The sequence below is a fragment of the Argiope bruennichi genome, chromosome 10 (assembly GCF_947563725.1).
Source record: "Argiope bruennichi chromosome 10, qqArgBrue1.1, whole genome shotgun sequence".
Taxonomy (NCBI): domain Eukaryota; kingdom Metazoa; phylum Arthropoda; class Arachnida; order Araneae; family Araneidae; genus Argiope; species Argiope bruennichi.
In genome coordinates, this window is record NC_079160.1 from 74,312,774 (window position 1) to 74,333,904 (window position 21,131).

The 21,131-nt window shown below is 30.8% G+C and overlaps 2 protein-coding genes across 2 annotated transcripts; one reads left to right on the plus strand and one right to left on the minus strand.

Moving 5' to 3' along the window:
- Positions 1-5,604: 5,604 nt before the first annotated feature.
- LOC129988931 (TD and POZ domain-containing protein 3-like) lies at positions 5,605-6,473 on the minus strand. Its single transcript, XM_056097215.1, has one exon. The coding sequence runs from the start codon at positions 6,432-6,434 to the stop codon at positions 5,736-5,738; it is 699 nt and encodes a 232-aa protein (XP_055953190.1). The 5' UTR covers positions 6,435-6,473; the 3' UTR covers positions 5,605-5,735.
- An 11,833-nt stretch (positions 6,474-18,306) lies between these two features.
- On the plus strand, positions 18,307-20,770 carry LOC129987904 (TD and POZ domain-containing protein 4-like). Its single transcript, XM_056095896.1, has one exon. The coding sequence runs from the start codon at positions 19,010-19,012 to the stop codon at positions 19,868-19,870; it is 861 nt and encodes a 286-aa protein (XP_055951871.1). The 5' UTR covers positions 18,307-19,009; the 3' UTR covers positions 19,871-20,770.
- Positions 20,771-21,131: the final 361 nt, after the last annotated feature.

A 21,131-nucleotide genomic window follows, 5' to 3' on the forward strand; every position in this document is an offset into this window, starting at 1 on the left:
TTCTGTCATCAGATGGCAATTATGACAGAGATGAAAGCTCTAATAGTTTTAACTGTTGAATCATCACTTCAATATTCGCATTATTTTCTACTGACAAAACTGCATGGAATTAATATCATTTACTAGCCTCTTAATTTTGGGATGCAAGAAATATCATACCTAGCTTTAAAATTAAAAATTTTAAGTCGCTTAAAGGTAAAGTAGTATCTTTTGTATAAAAAAATTTATTAATAAATTGCAATTGTTAATTCCAGTTCTTATGAACCGCCACTATATGTTAGAACAAAAACTTGGCATTAGAAAAAATTAGATGGCATTTTTTGTAATGGAAACTCATTTATCTTTGTTAATGTAAACATAAGATTGAATCCAAATGAAAAATTAAGCCTCATGAAGTAAGTTCAGGAAATATTGCTGTTAATAATAAAGAAAAATTTGTATTGTTTGCCAACGGATTCTAAAACCTTCCGCGTTAGGATGAGTTTAATTCCTTAAAACAGGGATGAGAGGAAGTATGAAAGGAGGAGATGTTTACATTTAACAACTAGCCGCCTTTGGCGACCAGCCGGTTCGCCAATCTTAATGTTCGTTAAAATTTTAATAATTGAATATTTTATGCAATTCCTACTTTAATAGATTCTTCAGCAAAATATTTTAAAACTTCAAATTTTGATTATCATATAATTCATTCATAATATTATAAAGGCCTTCAGTCATAACGTAATATGTATCTCTTATTTTCTGTTAGCACCCGTAGAATTTATGCTTTAAATTAAAGTGGAAAGAATTTATCTTCAATTAATATAATAATATTTTTTACTGAAACAAAGCATTTTTTTATAATCTGATTACTGAAAATAGAGTCACTCAGCGTTTAAACTTTATGGGCACTAAAGAATATCTTTTTTAATTTATGTAATATCTCAAGAGTTGGTCAACAAAATTTTCTTAGATTCATTAGGAGCAGATCGATTCATTAACAATGTTTAAATTTAAAAGCATCAAACACTAAGAAAATAAAATGAATCGTTTAAAATAAACGGTTGAAAACAGGTTTTAAAAAAACTACTTAAAAAACGATGTACTTAAAACTATAAGCATATACAAAAAATATATAACTAACATAAATACAATTTACTTACAAAAGCATGCAACTAACCCAAACATAATTTAAATCATCCATTAATAACGTTGTCATGGCAACAATCAGAACAGAATGCGCATGCGTGAATTTTCTTCGCCGGTTACGTAACGCAAATACGTGATTTTTTCTACGCCAGTTGGGGTAACGCTATGCGGATTAGAAATTTTTAATTTCCTTTATTCTGTTTTATTTTAATTCAAAAGTACTTCAGAATGAATCTGAAAGATCGATTCATTAACAATGTTTAATTTTAAATGCATCAAACCTTAAGAAAATAAACAGAACCGATTGAAATAATCCGCCGAAAAATTTTAACCCTAGCCTCATTACTGTTGGGAGAAAAAAAACTGAAGCCTTTCTCGTTTGGCGCTGGGGATAATGGAAGATTTTTTTTGGCGGAAAAGTTGGCGGTGGGGAAAATGGAAGATTTTTTTGGCGGGAAAGTTAGTTTTTAATTAATAATTAAAATTCTAATTAAAAATTCGAAAAAAGAAACCCCAGGTGCACATTCCCAACCTCCAAGGTATACATGTACCAAATTTGGTAGCTGTATGTCAAACGGTCTGGCCTGTAGAGCGCCAACACACACACACACACACACACACATTGAGCTTTATTATAAGTATAGATAAAGTAAATTCGGATTACACGCGAACTTATGAGGTGTGAGCATTGCAGAAAATTCTCAAGACTGTCTGAAAAAGGTACTAATTCACAATAAAATATTTCAGAACAATTTTTATTTACTGTAAAGGACATAAACATTAAATTATGGTGAATAAATGGAAGATTTCTGTACTTAAAATTTGGTAACTTACTTTTTTCAAAATGATAATGATTTTCTTAATGTTGAAATGCTTCTTTTTTTATGTTATTGAATTTTTTGAGAATATTTTAAGATTAACATGGGTGGGTAATCGAGAGTTTACTCTATGTAAAACATTTTTTTTTTCATTTAAAGAATTGCTGTAAATATGGAACGTCTTAAAAATATATTATTTTTTAAATAATGGTAATTTTAATATATAATTTAATATTTAAAATTTATTAATAAATTGCAATTGTTAATTCCAGTTCTTATGAACCGCCACTATATGTTAGAACAAAAACTTGGCATTAGAAAAAATTAGATGGCATTTTTTGTAATGGAAACTCATTTATCTTTGTTAATGTAAACATAAGATTGAATCCAAATGAAAAATTAAGCCTCATGAAGTAAGTTCAGGAAATATTGCTGTTAATAATAAAGAAAAATTTGTATTGTTTGCCAACGGATTCTAAAACCTTCCGCGTTAGGATGAGTTTAATTCCTTAAAACAGGGATGAGAGGAAGTATGAAAGGAGGAGATGTTTACATTTAACAACTAGCCGCCTTTGGCGACCAGCCGGTTCGCCAATCTTAATGTTCGTTAAAATTTTAATAATTGAATATTTTATGCAATTCCTACTTTAATAGATTCTTCAGCAAAATATTTTAAAACTTCAAATTTTGATTATCATATAATTCATTCATAATATTATAAAGGCCTTCAGTCATAACGTAATATGTATCTCTTATTTTCTGTTAGCACCCGTAGAATTTATGCTTTAAATTAAAGTGGAAAGAATTTATCTTCAATTAATATAATAATATTTTTTACTGAAACAAAGCATTTTTTTATAATCTGATTACTGAAAATAGAGTCACTCAGCGTTTAAACTTTATGGGCACTAAAGAATATCTTTTTTAATTTATGTAATATCTCAAGAGTTGGTCAACAAAATTTTCTTAGATTCATTAGGAGCAGATCGATTCATTAACAATGTTTAAATTTAAAAGCATCAAACACTAAGAAAATAAAATGAATCGTTTAAAATAAACGGTTGAAAACAGGTTTTAAAAAAACTACTTAAAAAACGATGTACTTAAAACTATAAGCATATACAAAAAATATATAACTAACATAAATACAATTTACTTACAAAAGCATGCAACTAACCCAAACATAATTTAAATCATCCATTAATAACGTTGTCATGGCAACAATCAGAACAGAATGCGCATGCGTGAATTTTCTTCGCCGGTTACGTAACGCAAATACGTGATTTTTTCTACGCCAGTTGGGGTAACGCTATGCGGATTAGAAATTTTTAATTTCCTTTATTCTGTTTTATTTTAATTCAAAAGTACTTCAGAATGAATCTGAAAGATCGATTCATTAACAATGTTTAATTTTAAATGCATCAAACCTTAAGAAAATAAACAGAACCGATTGAAATAATCCGCCGAAAAATTTTAACCCTAGCCTCATTACTGTTGGGAGAAAAAAAACTGAAGCCTTTCTCGTTTGGCGCTGGGGATAATGGAAGATTTTTTTTGGCGGAAAAGTTGGCGGTGGGGAAAATGGAAGATTTTTTTGGCGGGAAAGTTAGTTTTTAATTAATAATTAAAATTCTAATTAAAAATTCGAAAAAAGAAACCCCAGGTGCACATTCCCAACCTCCAAGGTATACATGTACCAAATTTGGTAGCTGTATGTCAAACGGTCTGGCCTGTAGAGCGCCAACACACACACACACACACACACACACACATTGAGCTTTATTATAAGTATAGATAAAGTAAATTCGGATTACACGCGAACTTATGAGGTGTGAGCATTGCAGAAAATTCTCAAGACTGTCTGAAAAAGGTACTAATTCACAATAAAATATTTCAGAACAATTTTTATTTACTGTAAAGGACATAAACATTAAATTACGGTGAATAAATGGAAGATTTCTGTACTTAAAATTTGGTAACTTACTTTTTTCAAAATGATAATGATTTTCTTAATGTTGAAATGCTTCTTTTTTTATGTTATTGAATTTTTTGACAATATTTTAAGATTAACATGGGTGGGTAATCGAGAGTTTACTCTATGTAAAACATTTTTTTTTTCATTTAAAGAATTGCTGTAAATATGGAACGTCTTAAAAATATATTATTTTTTAAATAATGGTAATTTTAATATATAATTTAATATTTAAAAATTATTATTTATAATGATTTTTTTACTTAAAAATATTACATGAAATTATTTATTTTATTATTAATTATATTTAATTATTATTATTATTTTAAAAATATATAAAATGAAATAATTAGGAAAATTTGAAGCAGCACTGGAATTAGCCATATAAACAATCAATACGCAATTCGGAATTAAAATAATGAGGTCAGAAACGACACATGAAAAAAAAAGGACGAAAAATTATCTAATAGGGCAGAAATTAAGATTAATGAATTGCGAAGAATTCTGGAAATGCGCTCATCCTTCCGCGTCTCACCCCTAAGTAAGATAGAATCGTTGAAATGTGGTAGTCTCAGAATACTGAAGCGAACAGTTGTTATCTAACATGTTTGATATTTTTTAATTGAAATAAATTCTGACTGAATAAAGTGTATACTAGTAAGGTCTCATCTAAACGCTAAAGATATATTTAATTAGAAAAAATAAATACAGAAATAAACACAGTTGTTTTTTTATCATGGTTTGGAATTTATCAAAATATTTCGAATTTCATATGATATTTTAACCCTTTAAAGGGCCATTTTTTTCTAGTCATATTATGTTAAACTATTTTTAGGCTTGGAATTAGAATAAGGAAAGAGATTCATTTAGCTTATTAGATAAATTTAATTAATTAATTAATTTGGTTCATTAATAATTAAGTAACAAACCAAGACGCATCATCTTGTGTGAGATAAAGAACTGAAGCATCTAAGTTTCTATCTTTCTAAAAAAAATGTGTCAGAACTTATGCCAACCTACATAATTTCATACAAAGATTGATAAATTTGGTGGGAAGCATACTTCCCACGGCCCTAGAAAGGGTTAATATTATATTGATAATTAATTCAAGAGACCAAATAAACAATTTGAATCAGAAGCAGCTAAGTTGCATCATTTAGCTGTTAGCTTGTCTAATATAATTTGGCGGATAATTGTTGATAGAAACGAACGTGAAATTTCTAATATTTTTGTCAGGGTATGGATTTCTTTTGGTCATCACAGATTCGTGATTCTCCATGAAAAATTCTATCAATAAAAAAAATTAGATTTAGAAGTCTTTTTTTTAATTTATAATTTTTTAAATAATTCCTTAAAAGTCAGCACTATTCCCATAACACATTCTGCCACAAAATCCATTTAATTCAGTTCCTTCATTATTTTAATTGATATTCTAATCTAGAATCTGCTTAACAATCAAAATAGTATTTTGGAATTATCCCGTCAACCATTTTCGCCAAACAAAATATTATCGCCAAAAGGCGGGAATTCGCCACAAATTGCGTGAAAAAAATCAAAATAGTACTTCATTATGATAGCGCCAAAGAATTGGCGCATTTTCGCGAGCGCTGACAGCGTTTGAGATAATCCCAAAGTACCATCAAAACATATAGTATTGTATTAAAATTAAGTACTATTACAAAACTTAAAAATATATTTATTTAGCTAAACATCGAATTTATAAAATTAATGATTGCAATTTTGGAAATACTATTATATTGCATACTAATTTAATAAAATAATTAAATTGTACATCCATTGGCAATGAAATTTACAATTCAATTTTTCAAACACTTCAAATACATCACCTGTGCAGCTAGATAGCTGTTGCTTTCCATAAATGATTTCCACTCATCTGATGTAAATATTTGTTGGTCGTGTTCTAGAATATATTCTTGAGCAACAGACTTCAGTTCTTCATCGCGATGCATGTCCGCAAGAATTAAAATTTCACACACATTTGATGGCTGCATATTCTGTGCCATAAAATTTGAACATCTCTGCTTCAAAGAGGATATATCATACTTGTCAGATGCAAAATACAATTCTTTGGCACTCTGAAAATCAAGTTCTCCAGTGGTGTCTGTGTAGATAAAAAGTAGCATCCGCTTCAATGTATCCAAATTCAAATCTGTAATGTTAATACATTCACTCACTTTCTCTTTCATGTCTGTATCAAACATTGTTTTGAACACAGGAGATCTGGCCCTAAGTATATCCTTGTGAGCTGGGACTGTTTCTGTACCAATCTGAAACTTAACGTCATGGAAGATACTGCCATTGTAAAAAAATTTCAAATCATCGAGAAAAGTGGTTGGCAAGATATTCTCTTCGTATTTCCCATCAGTTGTTACTTCATTTGTATTAGTCGGTTTCTCTTCATTTTTGGAAATATCTACTTTTTTCAGATTCGGATTTGGTGAAAAGAAGGAAACGATAATTTTTTTATTTAATCGTTCTCTATCAAAGGCAGCCATTATGAAAAGGGTTACAGAACAACTCTCATCAAAATCTAACACGACAATGAATCAGTTTCGTTTTAATGCAATATAAATAACTCTTGATTACTTCTACATTTTTTTATCGAAAAGTATGAATACGCTCTTTGAACTTACACTGAGACGATAAGATATGAAATTTTTTATTATCAAACTTCCTGTTTCATTGTGAAACAAATCTTCTTTCGAAAAGCTTTGTATAATAAACTCTTTTTTAATTGTTCCATTATTTGCTAACAAGTAATTGATAAGTCATTAATTTATTTAATGCCTTAAATGGAGACTCCGTTGGTATTTTTCTTTTTGTTTTTTGTAAACAGCTTTGGAATTGATTTTGGAAACACAATACATTCAGGAAATCGTGTAGTTACCAAAAATATTATTATTAGAAATGTTAAATGTTATAATATTAAATGTTAGAAAGATGTTATAAGAAAAACCCTAAGCAATCTTTTAATAAGTAAACGCTAAGCAATCTTTTAATAATTTGTTTAAATATTATGGAATTGCACTAATGTTAATGACTGTTAGAATTTAATAAACAAAAAGGAAATTAGAAATAGTAAACAAACAAACGAAGGAGATTCTTTTTTTATATATCATTCTTATATGTGATTGAGATTATCTACCGTTGCTAATTTCAATCTTTTATCAAAAAAAAATTCGATAACAAATAAAAAAAAAAGAGTTTTAACATTAAAAAAAACATTATTATTATTTTTCAAAAAAGTGAATTATCAATTTTAGGAATAGAAATCTTCCATTTATTCATCAGAGTTTAATTTTTAGGCTTCATACATTAAAAAAAAATTGTTCTAAAGTATTTTATTGTGAATTAGAATCTTTTTCCCACATTATTAAGAGTTATTCTCTTTTTTTTCATTTCTAAATCTGCAAATAATCCGAGTCCACTTTAAGTTAAATGTAAACATCTATTCTTTTTAACTTACCTCTAGCCCCTATTTTGACTAAACAAATGCTTGCTGACGCTTGCGCAAAAGCGCAAATTGTTTTTGAATCCATAAATGAACAGCACGTCTATGTTTCTGTCTATTTAGAAACCGAAGGGCCGCGGCGGCCTGGTGGTAAGGTCTCGACTTGCGAGGCGTAGGGTTTCAGGTTCGAGACCCGACTCCACCGAAGAACCGTCGTTTAAGGGGATCTGTTGCACGTTAAAACCGTCAGGGCCAAACGTCACCCCGCTAGTGTGGCTTGATATGGAGAAGGGGGTGCCAGCTCAGAAGGCGTCCTTGTTATTTGATCGCGGTTCAAAATTGCGAGGTAGTCCCAAAATAGCCCTAGTGCTGCTTTACGAGACGTTAATACAGCGGTTCTTAACCTATGGGTAGCGACCCAAAATTGGGTCGCGAAGCATATTTCTTGGGTCGCTCTGAGTCGAACCAAAAAAGTTAGTAATATACCAAATTTCAGACATTTTAGAAATGACGACTTGAATAAATATCAACAATCGAAAATGAATGTTATTAACAAGATCAAAAAATATCAGCTGATTAAAAAGCGAGAGCAAAAAAAGTACGTGTGATGATAATAACGGTGAGAACTAAATGGAGCAAAGCTGGCGAGGGCCTACAAGAGAAGCGCGCCAAATATTTCATTATGTCAATCTTTTGGTTTTATTCGTTCGCTTTATTTACAAAATATTTAACAGGTAAGCACTTCTAACTTGAGAATAATTTTAAATACATGCTGATTAAAAAAAACGATATCTGTAATTTATGATATAATTTGATAAATGTCAGCGCATTTTAGTTGTTTTAAAGTCAAAATGGATGGGGAACTCTTTCCCAGCGCGGAGCGTCACATTTTCTGCCTTTTACAATACTGCCAAGTTGGGGTGAAACAACCCTATAAGTATTATTGCCCTTTGCAACAACATATATGTGTGAGGCTGGTTTTTCGGCCCTGTGTGTAATCAAAAACAATTACCTTAACAAGTTAAATCCTGAAATAGATATAAGGTGCTACTTGACAAGCATTCAACTGAGGTTTGAAGATCTTTCAAAATGTATTCAAAGCACAAGGTTCTCATTAACCCTTCAACCGGCTGGAACGTAGAAAGTCGCTCCAACGTGTCTCTTGAATACCGGCTGGAACGTAGGAAGTTGCTTTCCGAAAACTGTTTTGAACCCGGCTGGAACGTAGGAAGTTGCTTTCCGCAAACTGCTATTAACCCGGCTCCAACGTAGAAAGTCGTCAATGCTTTCCCCCTTAAATGCAATAAACGGGGTGGGTCATCTGCTTGTTAAGGTCATTTTGTGGTTTTCGCTGACAGTTAGAATTTGGGTGGTCCCTCCAATTAGGGGAACGAACTCCCGAAAAGGGGAAATAACGCTTTTCGTAAGAATTCGCGATTGCAGGATCGATTGGTGATATGAGCTGTATACTTCATTTCTGATTTGGATATTTCATTATTTCGCCACAAATTTAATATCCAAATGAAAACTATTATACTTATTAAAGGTAGGGAATCCCTCATATTTACATGTCATAATCATGTATAACAGTTAATGATTGTGATTAGTTCGCAAAAAAGTACGTTTGAACTTTTAATAATACTTTTATTAAAATGCTGTAAAATATAAAAAAACAAATCCTTATATAAAATTTTTAAATTTATTTTCATCCCAATTATTAAGAGAGACAAATATTTATTTATAAATGTAATTTTAACTATTGTTTAAGCTTTGTATATAGATTTTGGCCAAGCATTTAATACGTAATAAAAGGCAAATTTGAAAATTTTTGGATCTAATTATTTATTTTTTACTGTTTAGAATGAGTTTTTAGTAAAAGCGTTTTTAATTTTTTTTATAGACGTTTTTATTTAAAGTATCTTGATAAATGTAGTTACTATTATTCTCTTATACTGCTTAATATTATTTTTTATTTCACTATTTAAATACAAGCGTTGTTCACTGGTTTTTGCAAATCATATTTGTCTTTCGTTTTTTTTTTTTTTGGGGGGGGGGGAGAGGGCTCAGGTTATAAAAAAAACCGCTTTTTTTATAAATATAAAAAATATTTTTTTAGAAATTATATCTTTAAAATATATAATTATATTATAAATATATATTTAAAATCTCTATAAAAAAATCAAAGCACATTCAAATGGGAGGAAGAGTTGTGTCTTGTGACGGGCTGCGAAAAGCGTAAATGAAAAAAATTACTTGGTAATAATAAGGACTATTAAAAAAAGTTTGGCATATGAAAGAAAGAAAATATATTTAATAAATGGAAAACATTTATTTATATTCTTCAAAATTGGATGATGTGTATGATATTGCTTTGAAGAATAGAATTAATGAATGTATCTGTGCAATTATAATTATTGCTTTGCAATAAAACAGCATTAACTATTTAATGAAATTAAATAAATGCATTAAAGGCTGATACGATTTCTAACTGTTTGAACGTATCACAAGGCTGTGGATTCAGAACTTTTTTTATCTATGGATCTCGGTTCCTTTCAATTGCTAGTATTCGGTAAGAAAATCCATGTGTTTCTCTATGTGAAAGTAGTTTTTCGGCTTGTTCGCATTGTTAAAAGAAGTTTTACGATCAAATCAAGCAGTAAAATGTCGGTAGGTTTAGTGCTTAAAGTTGCCCAAGTTACATTACAAAGAGAAGTGTTACATCTGGTGAACAACAGCCTATTCAAGGAAAATTAGTGTCTCAAAATGGGTTATATAGAACATGCGCCAGGCAGATTGTACAATAGAAGTACTTTTAATACGAATCTTGCATTGAAAGGGAGGATATTTTCCCTTGCTAGGCATTCAGCAAGACAAGAATTAATTCTTGAAAGAGGTTTTGAGTAGTTCTTTTAATCTTTACCATTCTTGAAATTTATGAGTCTTGGATTCAAAAGATTAATTCATCACTCCTGAAAGCGGTGTTCTTTTTATTAAGTTAACGTGGGTATTATGGCAATAATCTATGAAAAAAAGTTTTTAAGCTTTGCTCTTTAATCAGTTTTAGATTTTATGTCAAACAAAGTGTGTGCTCTACTATTTTTGATTTTCATATCCATTAAAGTTTTTTTTTCATAGAAGATTTAAAGACGTATTTCTTAATATATTCAATAATAAGTAATGACTAAAAAATAAAATAAAAAATTCGATTTCTCTGTTCACTAATACAATGCAAGTGGGTTTTCTTACTAAATTTGTTTATATTCTGGTTGAAATTCGGCTATTGATCAGATACTACTGAAGATTGTTTCCAATAGAAAAATTGCTTCCTTTAGGAAATTTATTTCTAATGCACTTCCTAAGGGCAATCCTAATAGCAATTTTCAAAAATGAGCTAAAAATGTTTCACCAATGCTTGATTCTGCACTTGAACTTTATCTAAAGTATAACAGAATTTTTAACAAAAGCATACCACTGAAAGATACTCAGCATTAAATAATTAGTTGGATCATATCTTGATATCAACAATGGAAAAAAATTAGGTTGAAATGATAGAAGCAACAATGAAGACAATTTAATTTCACTTCCATAATGAAATATATTGATGTAAAATATGCTTAAATTCGATAAATTAATATACAAATGTCAAATTAGTTAATTTACTTTTCTTCGAATTACCACGGAAAAATTTTAATTAAAATTTTTACTATGCTTTAAAAATTCATAATTTACGAAAATAGTAGCGTTTGAATTTTTAAAAAGCTATTTGTGAATATTATTTTTGCTTTGATAAAAAGTAGTTACAGATGATAAGAACATCATGAGACATTTAACATTATGAGAACATTTTAACATCATGAGACCACGATGAGTCATCTGTGACTAGACCACCAATAACTTGCTGCTTTATCACACCAACATGATTCTCCGACCTGTCTTTGCTAATTAATTCTATGATGTAACAATTCACGCTTATCTCTATTTTTCTTAAAAATATAAAATAACTTATATATATATATATATTATTTCTGATTTAGCACAACCTTCTTAATATGTAATGTCATTGTTAAGCAAATTTTCTCCCATCCAATTTTTGTGACCGGAGGATAAGATCATTTAAATGAAGAATTTCTGCCCTTCTTGCACAAACTGGAAAAATAAGGAACTGGTAAAATAATAAAATAATTACAGATTCATTAATATCTATAATTTGTTTTATTTTAATGAGTGTGCCAAAATTTGTAAAAAATATTTTTATTGTTGCAATGAAATAAAAACCTTAATTTTCACTCACTGGTTTTAAACGTTATTGAAGTTATGATTACTTACTCTAGATTGTTTTTCATTTATTTTATTGTGCATCTACCTTTTGAAATTCACATGCAGCGAAATACCTTATAAATATTGCCAGTGAAATTCGTTTGAATTGTTCAGAAATGAAGAGCATGGAAGCAAGAGTCTGAAAGGGTAATTCTTAACTGTTGGACACATGCAGCTAAGTCTCATTTTTCGTAAATTATCTACGAGATAATTTACGAATTTTCATAAAAAATCATAATGTTGTAACTTAATAAAATGGGTACAGTTGAAATTTTGATTTCATTGATGGAGTTAGATGAAAGAAAGATTCTTCGCAATATTTAACGCCAGAGAAATGCTTGGATTTATGAAAATATTTCTGCACTGACTATAAGTCATTTTTACCAAGATTTGTGACAAAATTAGGAATGATATAAGAAATTGACATTCAAAATATTCACTTATTAAAAATATGAATGAAATGATGATTTTTATCAGATATAAGCCTCGTGAGTAAATGGATACACTATGTTTTCTTATTTTAGCATTAAAATTAACTTTAAAAATTTATTATTTCAACTTATTTTTTAATTATTTCAAAATAAGATAATTAGTCAAAAATATTCAAGTTAATAATATTTTCATCAACATATTATCATTAAAATATTCACCTACTATATATTGACAAAAGATTGTTTTATTATTTTTCAAAACTTAAAAAAATGAAATGAAAAACAAAAATCAAAAAATAAACAAAAAAATTTTATAAATTTTTATTTATAATTTTCAATAACAGATTATAACAGATTTATATCCGAAATGAATGTAGTATTTTTAAATTAATAATAATTTTTTATAATTTATTTCAATCAGGGAGCTATAAATCATGCTATTTTCATTTCGAATACCAAATATGCGAGTAAAAGGCTTACAACTAAAAATTAGAAAAAACTTAAGTAAAATTCACTGAATGTCAGTAAAAAGAATGTATTATATTCGTAATGCAATTTGATGAATGATAATTCCTTTTAAATAATTTATTAAACAAATTTTTCTATTACTAATAAAAATTTATAAAATCATACTGCGGATTTTTTTTTAAATTTATTTTTGAACAAATTCTATTTTCTGCAAACATTGCAGATTAAAAGAGAAGTTCTTAGTTCTCAGAGCGAAAACCAACTTCTTAGTTGAAAAACCGCATGGCAATTGCCCTGCGTCGACAGATTTATTACTTGATTGATCAGTCAGTCCTATTCAAAATCCCCGGTGTTTAGGGGGTGGCGATGGTCGAGACGCGGGAAAGTTTACCCCCTGTTGTTAATGGTCAGGGGAACATTCTTAAGCTGGACAGCCGACGCTCGATGGGTTAAAACTGTATGACTTGCATTTAAAATTTAAAAGACTTAACATATGTATTGATATTTCTTTTTTTTAGGAATAAGTTTAAATGTCAGTTATTTTCAAAAAGTTATAAATATATTTTAATTTGGTCAATAAAAATTATTAAAAACATTGATTATTAATTAAATTTTCCTTGGATCGAAAAGTACTTTTGTTTATCTTTATTATTAAAAAAATAAAAAATTTGTAAGTTAAAAAAAAATCATCATCGTAGGATTGAAGATTTTTTAAAAATACGATCTAAAATAAAGCAATGAAAAAATTTTGACTTTTTTTGGGTGGAGCTGCGCACTTTCGAACGACTTTTAGTTCCTCGTATACGTAGTATAGAAGAAATATAGTAATCGTCAAAAAATTCGAACTCGAGATTTTGATTTCCTTTTTAGATCTCCCTGAATTCGAAACTTTTTCGGAAAATGTCCGTCAGTCTGGCTGTCTATCTATGACAAACTTAACTCAAAAATGCTTTTGGCTAGATGAATGAAATTTGGTATACCGTCTTTGCAACAACTTTTCAGATTTATGTCAAATTTTGAGCAAAATCCGTTCAGAGGAAGTCAGGCTGTTCGAATATAAGATAAAACGATAATTGCAGATTGATAAGTTAGATTTATAATATTCGTTACACAGATTCAACACACCTTTCAAATTTTGAATCGGATTCAACTACGGGTTGACTGTCTGTCGGTCTGTATTTTCAGAAATAAGTAAACGCATTGAATTATATCAAATTTGGTATGGAAATTTGTGACTATAAGTATAGTTTTCTGTCAAATTTTTGTTTCTGTCGGTTAAGAAAAATGTGTTTAAAGCATAAATTCGATTTTTGGATGCTATTAAACGCATGCTAGGAATTAATCGCCAAATAACTCGCCAAAAATGACACGATAGATTCAATAAAAAGGCTAAATCCACGCCAAAAGTTACTATTTCGTAACTATTGCACGCCAATGCCATGTATGGCGTTCTCTGGCATGACAAGTTTATTAGAGAATATGCGAGAAAGTTTTGAGGAAACCACTCCCGCGGGATTGTTTTGCAATTTTTATTAGAATTTTAATTAATAAAAAATTAATTTGAGTTCTAGCGATCACTTTGGAGAATATTTTTACACAAAAATAAATTTTATACCCTTTCAAAATTTAAAAAATATATTTTTAGAGATACTAATTTACTAATCGCGCGAGTTTTTCCTAAGATTAGGATTTTCTTTTAATAATTTTTTTTTTGCCTTAACTTCATTATTATGTTACATTGTTGCCCTGTAATTCAAGCTATCTTTATTATTTCTTCAAAATTTTATAATATAGTTTTCTTCCATTGTTGAAAGCTAAAGAAGAATTATTTTGCTTAATATCTGTGTAGTTTACAAGACGACCAGAAAACTGTATGTAATTTATATATGAAGTTGTAATTCCGAGAAATTTAGTAGATAAATGAACCGGAAATTTGCGTTAGTAACCTCGTTATGATGCTATGGGCCTAGTCACCACTAGAAAAGAGCATTCACAAAATAAGCAGATCTTAATTACGACCATTAAAATAGCACGGTTGTAATGTTCAGATAATTTGGCGAAATGGCGGGCATTAAATAATATTTTTACACTTTATCTAGAATTAAATATAATCGATATATCCGGTGAGCGTATAAAGCAATTAGAAATAACGCGCCGGCTTCCTGGTATAGGGAAAACACATCTTCCCTGTGATATGGGTGTCCTGAGTTCGAGTCCCGGTTCGGGAATGGCTGTTCTTCATCTGTTCTATCTGCGAGATGTCTGAATGTGCCCCCCTATAAACAGGGGCTGTGCAAGCGAATGTGATGCGTAAGTAGTAAAATCGTACTCTTGGCCCTAGTTGGCACTACTAAAAACAAGAGACGCTCCCTCTCGGCTAAAAACCATTGAATTAGAAATCAGCGAGCTTGTCCATGGCAAGTGCCATCAGAAACAGAAATAACGCAAACAATATCACGCTACCACCTTGTCCCTAAAAAATTCTACTGAACCTTTCAGTATTCCCAGAATTCCACTTTTCGATGATTCTACTTCGCTAAGGGGCGAGACGTGTAATGATGAGCGGTTTTCTTTGGCTTTGATTTCCACCTCATTAGATACTTTTTCGTTAATATTTTTTTTAAGTATATGTGAGTGTCATGTTGTTTCTGACTGCACTATTTTATTTTAACTCAAACTGCATATTAATTGCCACTTAATGTGGCAAAAAAAAAAAAAAAAAAAAAAAAAATGAAATTCTTATAAATGACAAAATAAAAAGCTTTCAAGAATTCACAAAGAATATTTTATTTAATATTATTAAATGCCACTGAGATTAACTACCGTTGTTAATTTCAAAACGTTAACAAAGAAATTCAATAACAAATAAAGAAAAGAAGAAATTTAACATAAAAATTATTATTGTTTTGTAAAAAAAATCAATGATCAAATTTTAAGAACAGAAATCTTCTATTTATTCATCATAATTTAATGTGTGGGCTCCTACATCAAATAAAAATTGTTCTAAAATATTTTATTATGAGCTATTACCTTTTCCCTCATAATATCACGAGTCATCCACAGATCTTACGGTTTTTAATTCCGTGAGTAATTCGAGTTCACTTTATTGTTAAACGTAAACATCTCCTCTTTTAATTTTTACTCCCATCCCTATTTTGGCTAAATAAACGCCTCCTGACTCATGCGGAAAAGTGGGGTGGGTTTTCGAATCCGTGAATAAACAATACTTATTTACATATGAAATGCAAATACAAAATGTCCTCAACTATGCAGTTTAATTTCATGGATGGCAGACCAAATGACATAAAATAAATAAATAAAATAAAATAAACCCTGGTAGTTGGAATTCTACAAATGCTCTTATTCTCAAAAAATATATTCTTACAAGCCGGTAAAGCTGTTTCCTAGACGGTTAATTGAATCACTGGAAAGACCGTTTTACGAGCCGCCCTGTGGATGCTGATCGAGTGCCGCGTCAGTGATCTCAAAGCGTGCGACCATTTGGTGATTTTGGCAACAAAATAGATATTGCTGCAAACTTCGAGAATTTTAGTGATCCATCCAATAGGAACCAACATACTCTTAATTGGTACGAACTTTCTCGACCCGCCTACGGGAATTATAAAAGGCCGGCAGTCTCAAGCTGCAATGAAGCGGAGTTGGAATCATAGAGAAGTAATGAGTCGTTGAGAGTATAACGAAGCAACGGCGGTATAATCCTGCGTTGTGTGCAGGACTATCAGAATTGATTCATGCGAGGAGTAGCCAGTCGTGTAGTAGTCGACTACACGAGAGTTGGATACAGCTAAAGAGTCGGCAGATGGATACAGCTAAAGCAAGGAGACAGTGGAGAATTTCAACCGTTTGGAGAGACCGACGGCTTGACGAAGTCAGTGATTTAAGCCGAGACGAGCGTCTCTTGTTCTTCTGTAGCGCCATTTAGGACCAAGAGTACGACTTAGTTACTCATGCGTCACATTCGCTTGCACAACTCCTTTTACAAGAGGACACATTAACACACCTCACAGATAGAACAAAGACGAACAACAACCATGCCAGAACCGGGACTCGAACCCGGGACGCCTAGATCACGGGGAAGACTCGCTGCCCCTATGTCTAACTGATTATTAATGCTCCTTAATGCAATAGTGTAGCAAGATGAAACAGTCAAAGCGAAAGTATTCATTTTTTGAAAATCCCTTTCACAGATAATTTATTCTTTATTTTATTACAGAAAATTATTTTGTAACTTATCCGGATAGAGCTAAGGCCAAACAAGCTGAAGCTGGATAGGCGAGAATCTGCTGTTATTTCAAATTACGGTTGAACAGCTTTCATCTTTAATGCTATTCTTCGATAACTCCTCATAAAGATTTATCACCCACTTATGTTTATATGTTACTGGCAAAGTATGAAATCCGGTATTCTATAGAATGCCTAGGCATTGTATATAATGACTAAAACTAGCCTGCAGTGTATGAACGATTCCTATTTTACACATTTCCTAGACATTTTATAAAATGCCAAATGAGAAAATGGCAAAGTATGGAATATATCTCCGATTTGTTTCGAATGTCTCGTGGCATAAAAACTTCCCTCTGGTTCTTTGGGAATTACTGTGTGATATCCTATTCCTGACGTCGACAAGGTGAAAAGTGATGCGTGCACATTTGCAATGAGTGTGGCAGAAAATGATTTCTACCGACTTGGAACTTCTGAAGGAATTTTAAAACAAGTACATACGAGATGACAATTCACTTTATGTCCTAAAAATTTGCTTAGAATTGAAAATATTCCTAACCATTGAATTCCTCTCTGGTCAATCGCAATTGCACAGTCTAGGGGAAGCGGCTAAGGATTCATCAAATGTATGCGTAAAACTAAGTTCCAAAATATGAACTGTGTGTACTTGAAAAATGTAATGAAACTTTATTCAAAATGTCATTCAAGCCTACTATGTTGCAACAAGTAGGTTAATTTTAATTTCTTATTTTTTATATGAAAATTTATATAATAGCCTTATCAGGACTTTTTTTTTCAAAATTTTCCTAAATAGCATTTGTTATTATATAAAATACCTAGATATTATATACAGTGTCTACGGAAAGTATGTAATAATTCTCATATTTCATTCTTTGTCTAAAATCGCCCGGCATTATATATAATGCCCAAGGAAAGAATGTAATAATTCTCGTATTTCATACTTTGCTTAGAAACGTCCGACATTATATACAATGCCTAGAAACGTCCGACATTATATACAATGCCTAGAAACGTTCGGCATTATATACAATGCCTAGAAACGTCCGGTATTATATACGATGCCTAGAGAAAGTATGTAATAATTCTCATACTTCATTCTTTTCCTAAAAACATCCGGCATTATATACAATGCCTAAAGAAAGTATGTAATAATTCTCTTCTCATATTTCATACTCAGGCTAAAATCATCGTTTCATACTTTGCCGATAACATGTATACTAAAAGAATTTTTTTCCCCCCTCTGCAGTCACTTTATTTTGAGGCGAGAATAGTTCAGAATGGAATAATGAGAAAACGATGACGAATCGTCTGACCAGTAGTCGAGTTTTTCTCCTTTTTCCCTCTCCTGGCAAACTGCCAAAAGAGCATTGCTTAGTTGGTTGAAATTCAAAACGGAAATTATTGGCTGTTGTTTATCTTAAACACAGATGGATTTCGGAGCACGTACCAGATCACGTTCAAACAGAACGCAATGGCTGGCGCGGAAGGCAGTGCAGACAAGAGGAGAACGCATTTCACTTTTATATGGAAAATTAAATATGCTGCGGGAAAAGAGTTCATTAAAAGTCCAACATTTAAGATTCAGTCAATGGAGATGACTAGTTGGAAGATATGTTTAGCATTCAGTTCACGTTGTAATACTACATACTGCTGGCTTAAAAGAGAGGAAAAAGATGACGGACCAGAAAGCATAGAAATAGAGTATGAATTCTTTTTCCCAGATGTCGTTCAATTTTCTTTATACAACAGAGCGGGTACGGAACATTTTCGGAACAATGAATCATCAGAAGAGTTAGAATTTCCCTTATTGTATGCAATATCTGATGAAGATACATACGAATCCTATTCGAGTGATTTATTAACTGTTGGATGCCGCATTTGGAGAACAAATACTGAAATATCAAAATCTGAATTGTGCTTCGCTAGTAGTGAATTCGGTGTACAAAAGCATACATGCATTTGGGCTGTAAAAAAGTTCAGTTCCCTGTAGCAGGGAGAACAGAGGACCCGCATCTTGAATTCAACTGCAAAAAAATTACATACAATAAGGGAATTGATCCTGACTCTTTCCTTAGACGAAGTGTGTGGCGAGGTGAGTGTATTCATTAATTTGGAAGCACTTAATTTAACGAATAGTGTTATGTTAGAGGCCTATATTGATGTGTTAGATGCCAAAGGAATGGTTGTTCGAAGCAATTGTTTCGATGGAGAATTCAATATTCAGAAGTCGAAACGACAAATTTGTGTTATTGAAAAGAGCGATTTGATGTCAAATGCCGCTGTTTTGCTCTCCGACGATGTGTTACTCTTGGAATGTCATCTCAAATTTATTCATTCCTTTCTCGTCAGAAACGAAATAGAAGCTTACAAATTGATGGATTATTCAGAATCGAAAGCAGTTCAGTTAGGGGAAAGTGAGGCCAATTTTGATAAACTGAATGTGATATCTGGCTGTCCTTTTAAAGAGATTGTCAATGAGTTTAAGAATGATGGAATCTTGAGTGACGTCTGCCTCCGGGCTGACAATACTTCCTTTCCTGTCCACAAGCTCATCTTGAGCAGCCGTTCTCCCGTTTTCAAAGCGATGTTTACCAAAGACATGAAGGAAAAGACGAGCAAATGCATCGATATTCCCGACATGGATGCCGACACACTGCATCAACTGTTGTTTTATATCTACGAGAATAAATTGCAAAAACTCACGTGGGAGATGGCGGCAAATTTGTTCGAAGCTGCGGATAAGTACGAAATATTGGATTTGAAAGAAAAATGCTCTACTTTTTTAATGGATTTTCTCTCCGTATCGAATGTTTGTCAAACTCTAGTTCTTGCAGACATGCATCATGACGAAAGTTTACAAAAATCAGCACAAGATTTTATATTGAATAACTCAGAAATCATTTATTCTGATCGTTGGAAAGATTTTAGACAGAATTATCCCAAATTAGCTTTGGAAACAACAGAACAAATTATTTATAATATGAAGCATCCCAGTTGTTGAATGCAGTGTACTTTGATAAGCAACACGTTGAAACTTTTAATGGTTTGTTTTTCTATTATATCCAAATACATACGTTTTTATTTCCCTTCTATATTTTATTGATGTTTAAGAAATGTTTAAAAATAGTAGATGTGATATGATGATATTTTAAGATTAAGATTGATTTATTGCAAATTTCGAATAGTTTTTCGTTTTTGACTTAAAGTTGCAATTATATCCCAATTAGATTTTAATTATATGAATTTTATTTCATTCAAGAAGTTATTGTATGGTAAAATAAATATTCATCAAAATTTTTGATGCATATATAAACATCATAAACATAATGTTGAAAAGCAGTTTTATGGCCGAAGAGAGAGAGGAAATTTTTAACTTCGTTTTATTCCATCCCAGGAGGCATGATTTATGTACAAGTAGAAGCGCCGAGCACATCAACACAGAAGATACAAAAACGAAATGAGGAAAGGTTAATGAAAAGTTAATTCCTGTGGTTATATACTGTGAGATTTTGATAGGGATTTCTCTATATGTCGACCCAGTTAAGGTAATTATAGGGATTTTTAAAAGAATTCGTTTAGGTCAGCAATTTTTTATCCCTTCACTTGGAGCGTGTGATCAGCCGACTTAAGCATTTTTACAAAGCTTATGTTGAATTAATTAAAGAGAATAAGTGGAATGAGATCAGTAAATAAGAGAATATTTTAGAATGAATTTGATATGGACTAAATTAAACTGAAAGTTAGGAAATTAATTAAGTTTCAATTAGATTTTAAAATATCATTACATATAAGTAGTGAGTTACTTATGAATAGATGTGATTTACGTAAGAATTTATTTATCTCTGTATTGTAAAACATATTGTCTGTATTGTAAACATTAGAATCCACTTTTATTCAATAAAAGTTTAATTCTGTTAAAGCCGAAAATTTTTTAAAGTTCTATATACATTTCATATATATATATTTTGAAAAAATTCTAAACCAATTTTTATACAATGCAACTTCGATTCGAAAGCCGAATCGAATTTTTCGAATTCGAAACTTTTTAATTGAAATTCATCAATACTTTGGATTGCTTTCTTTCATCCTTTAAATTTTTTTCTAACTAATAACTTTTTCTTTGGTTTGCGAGAATAAGGATTGTCTTAAAATGACAGAAATTCATTTATTCAATTCCGTTATGAATATTTATTTTAATATAAATTTAATAAAAAATACTCAATTGGATCCTGGCTGTTGTAATACAAACCTGTAGCATCACA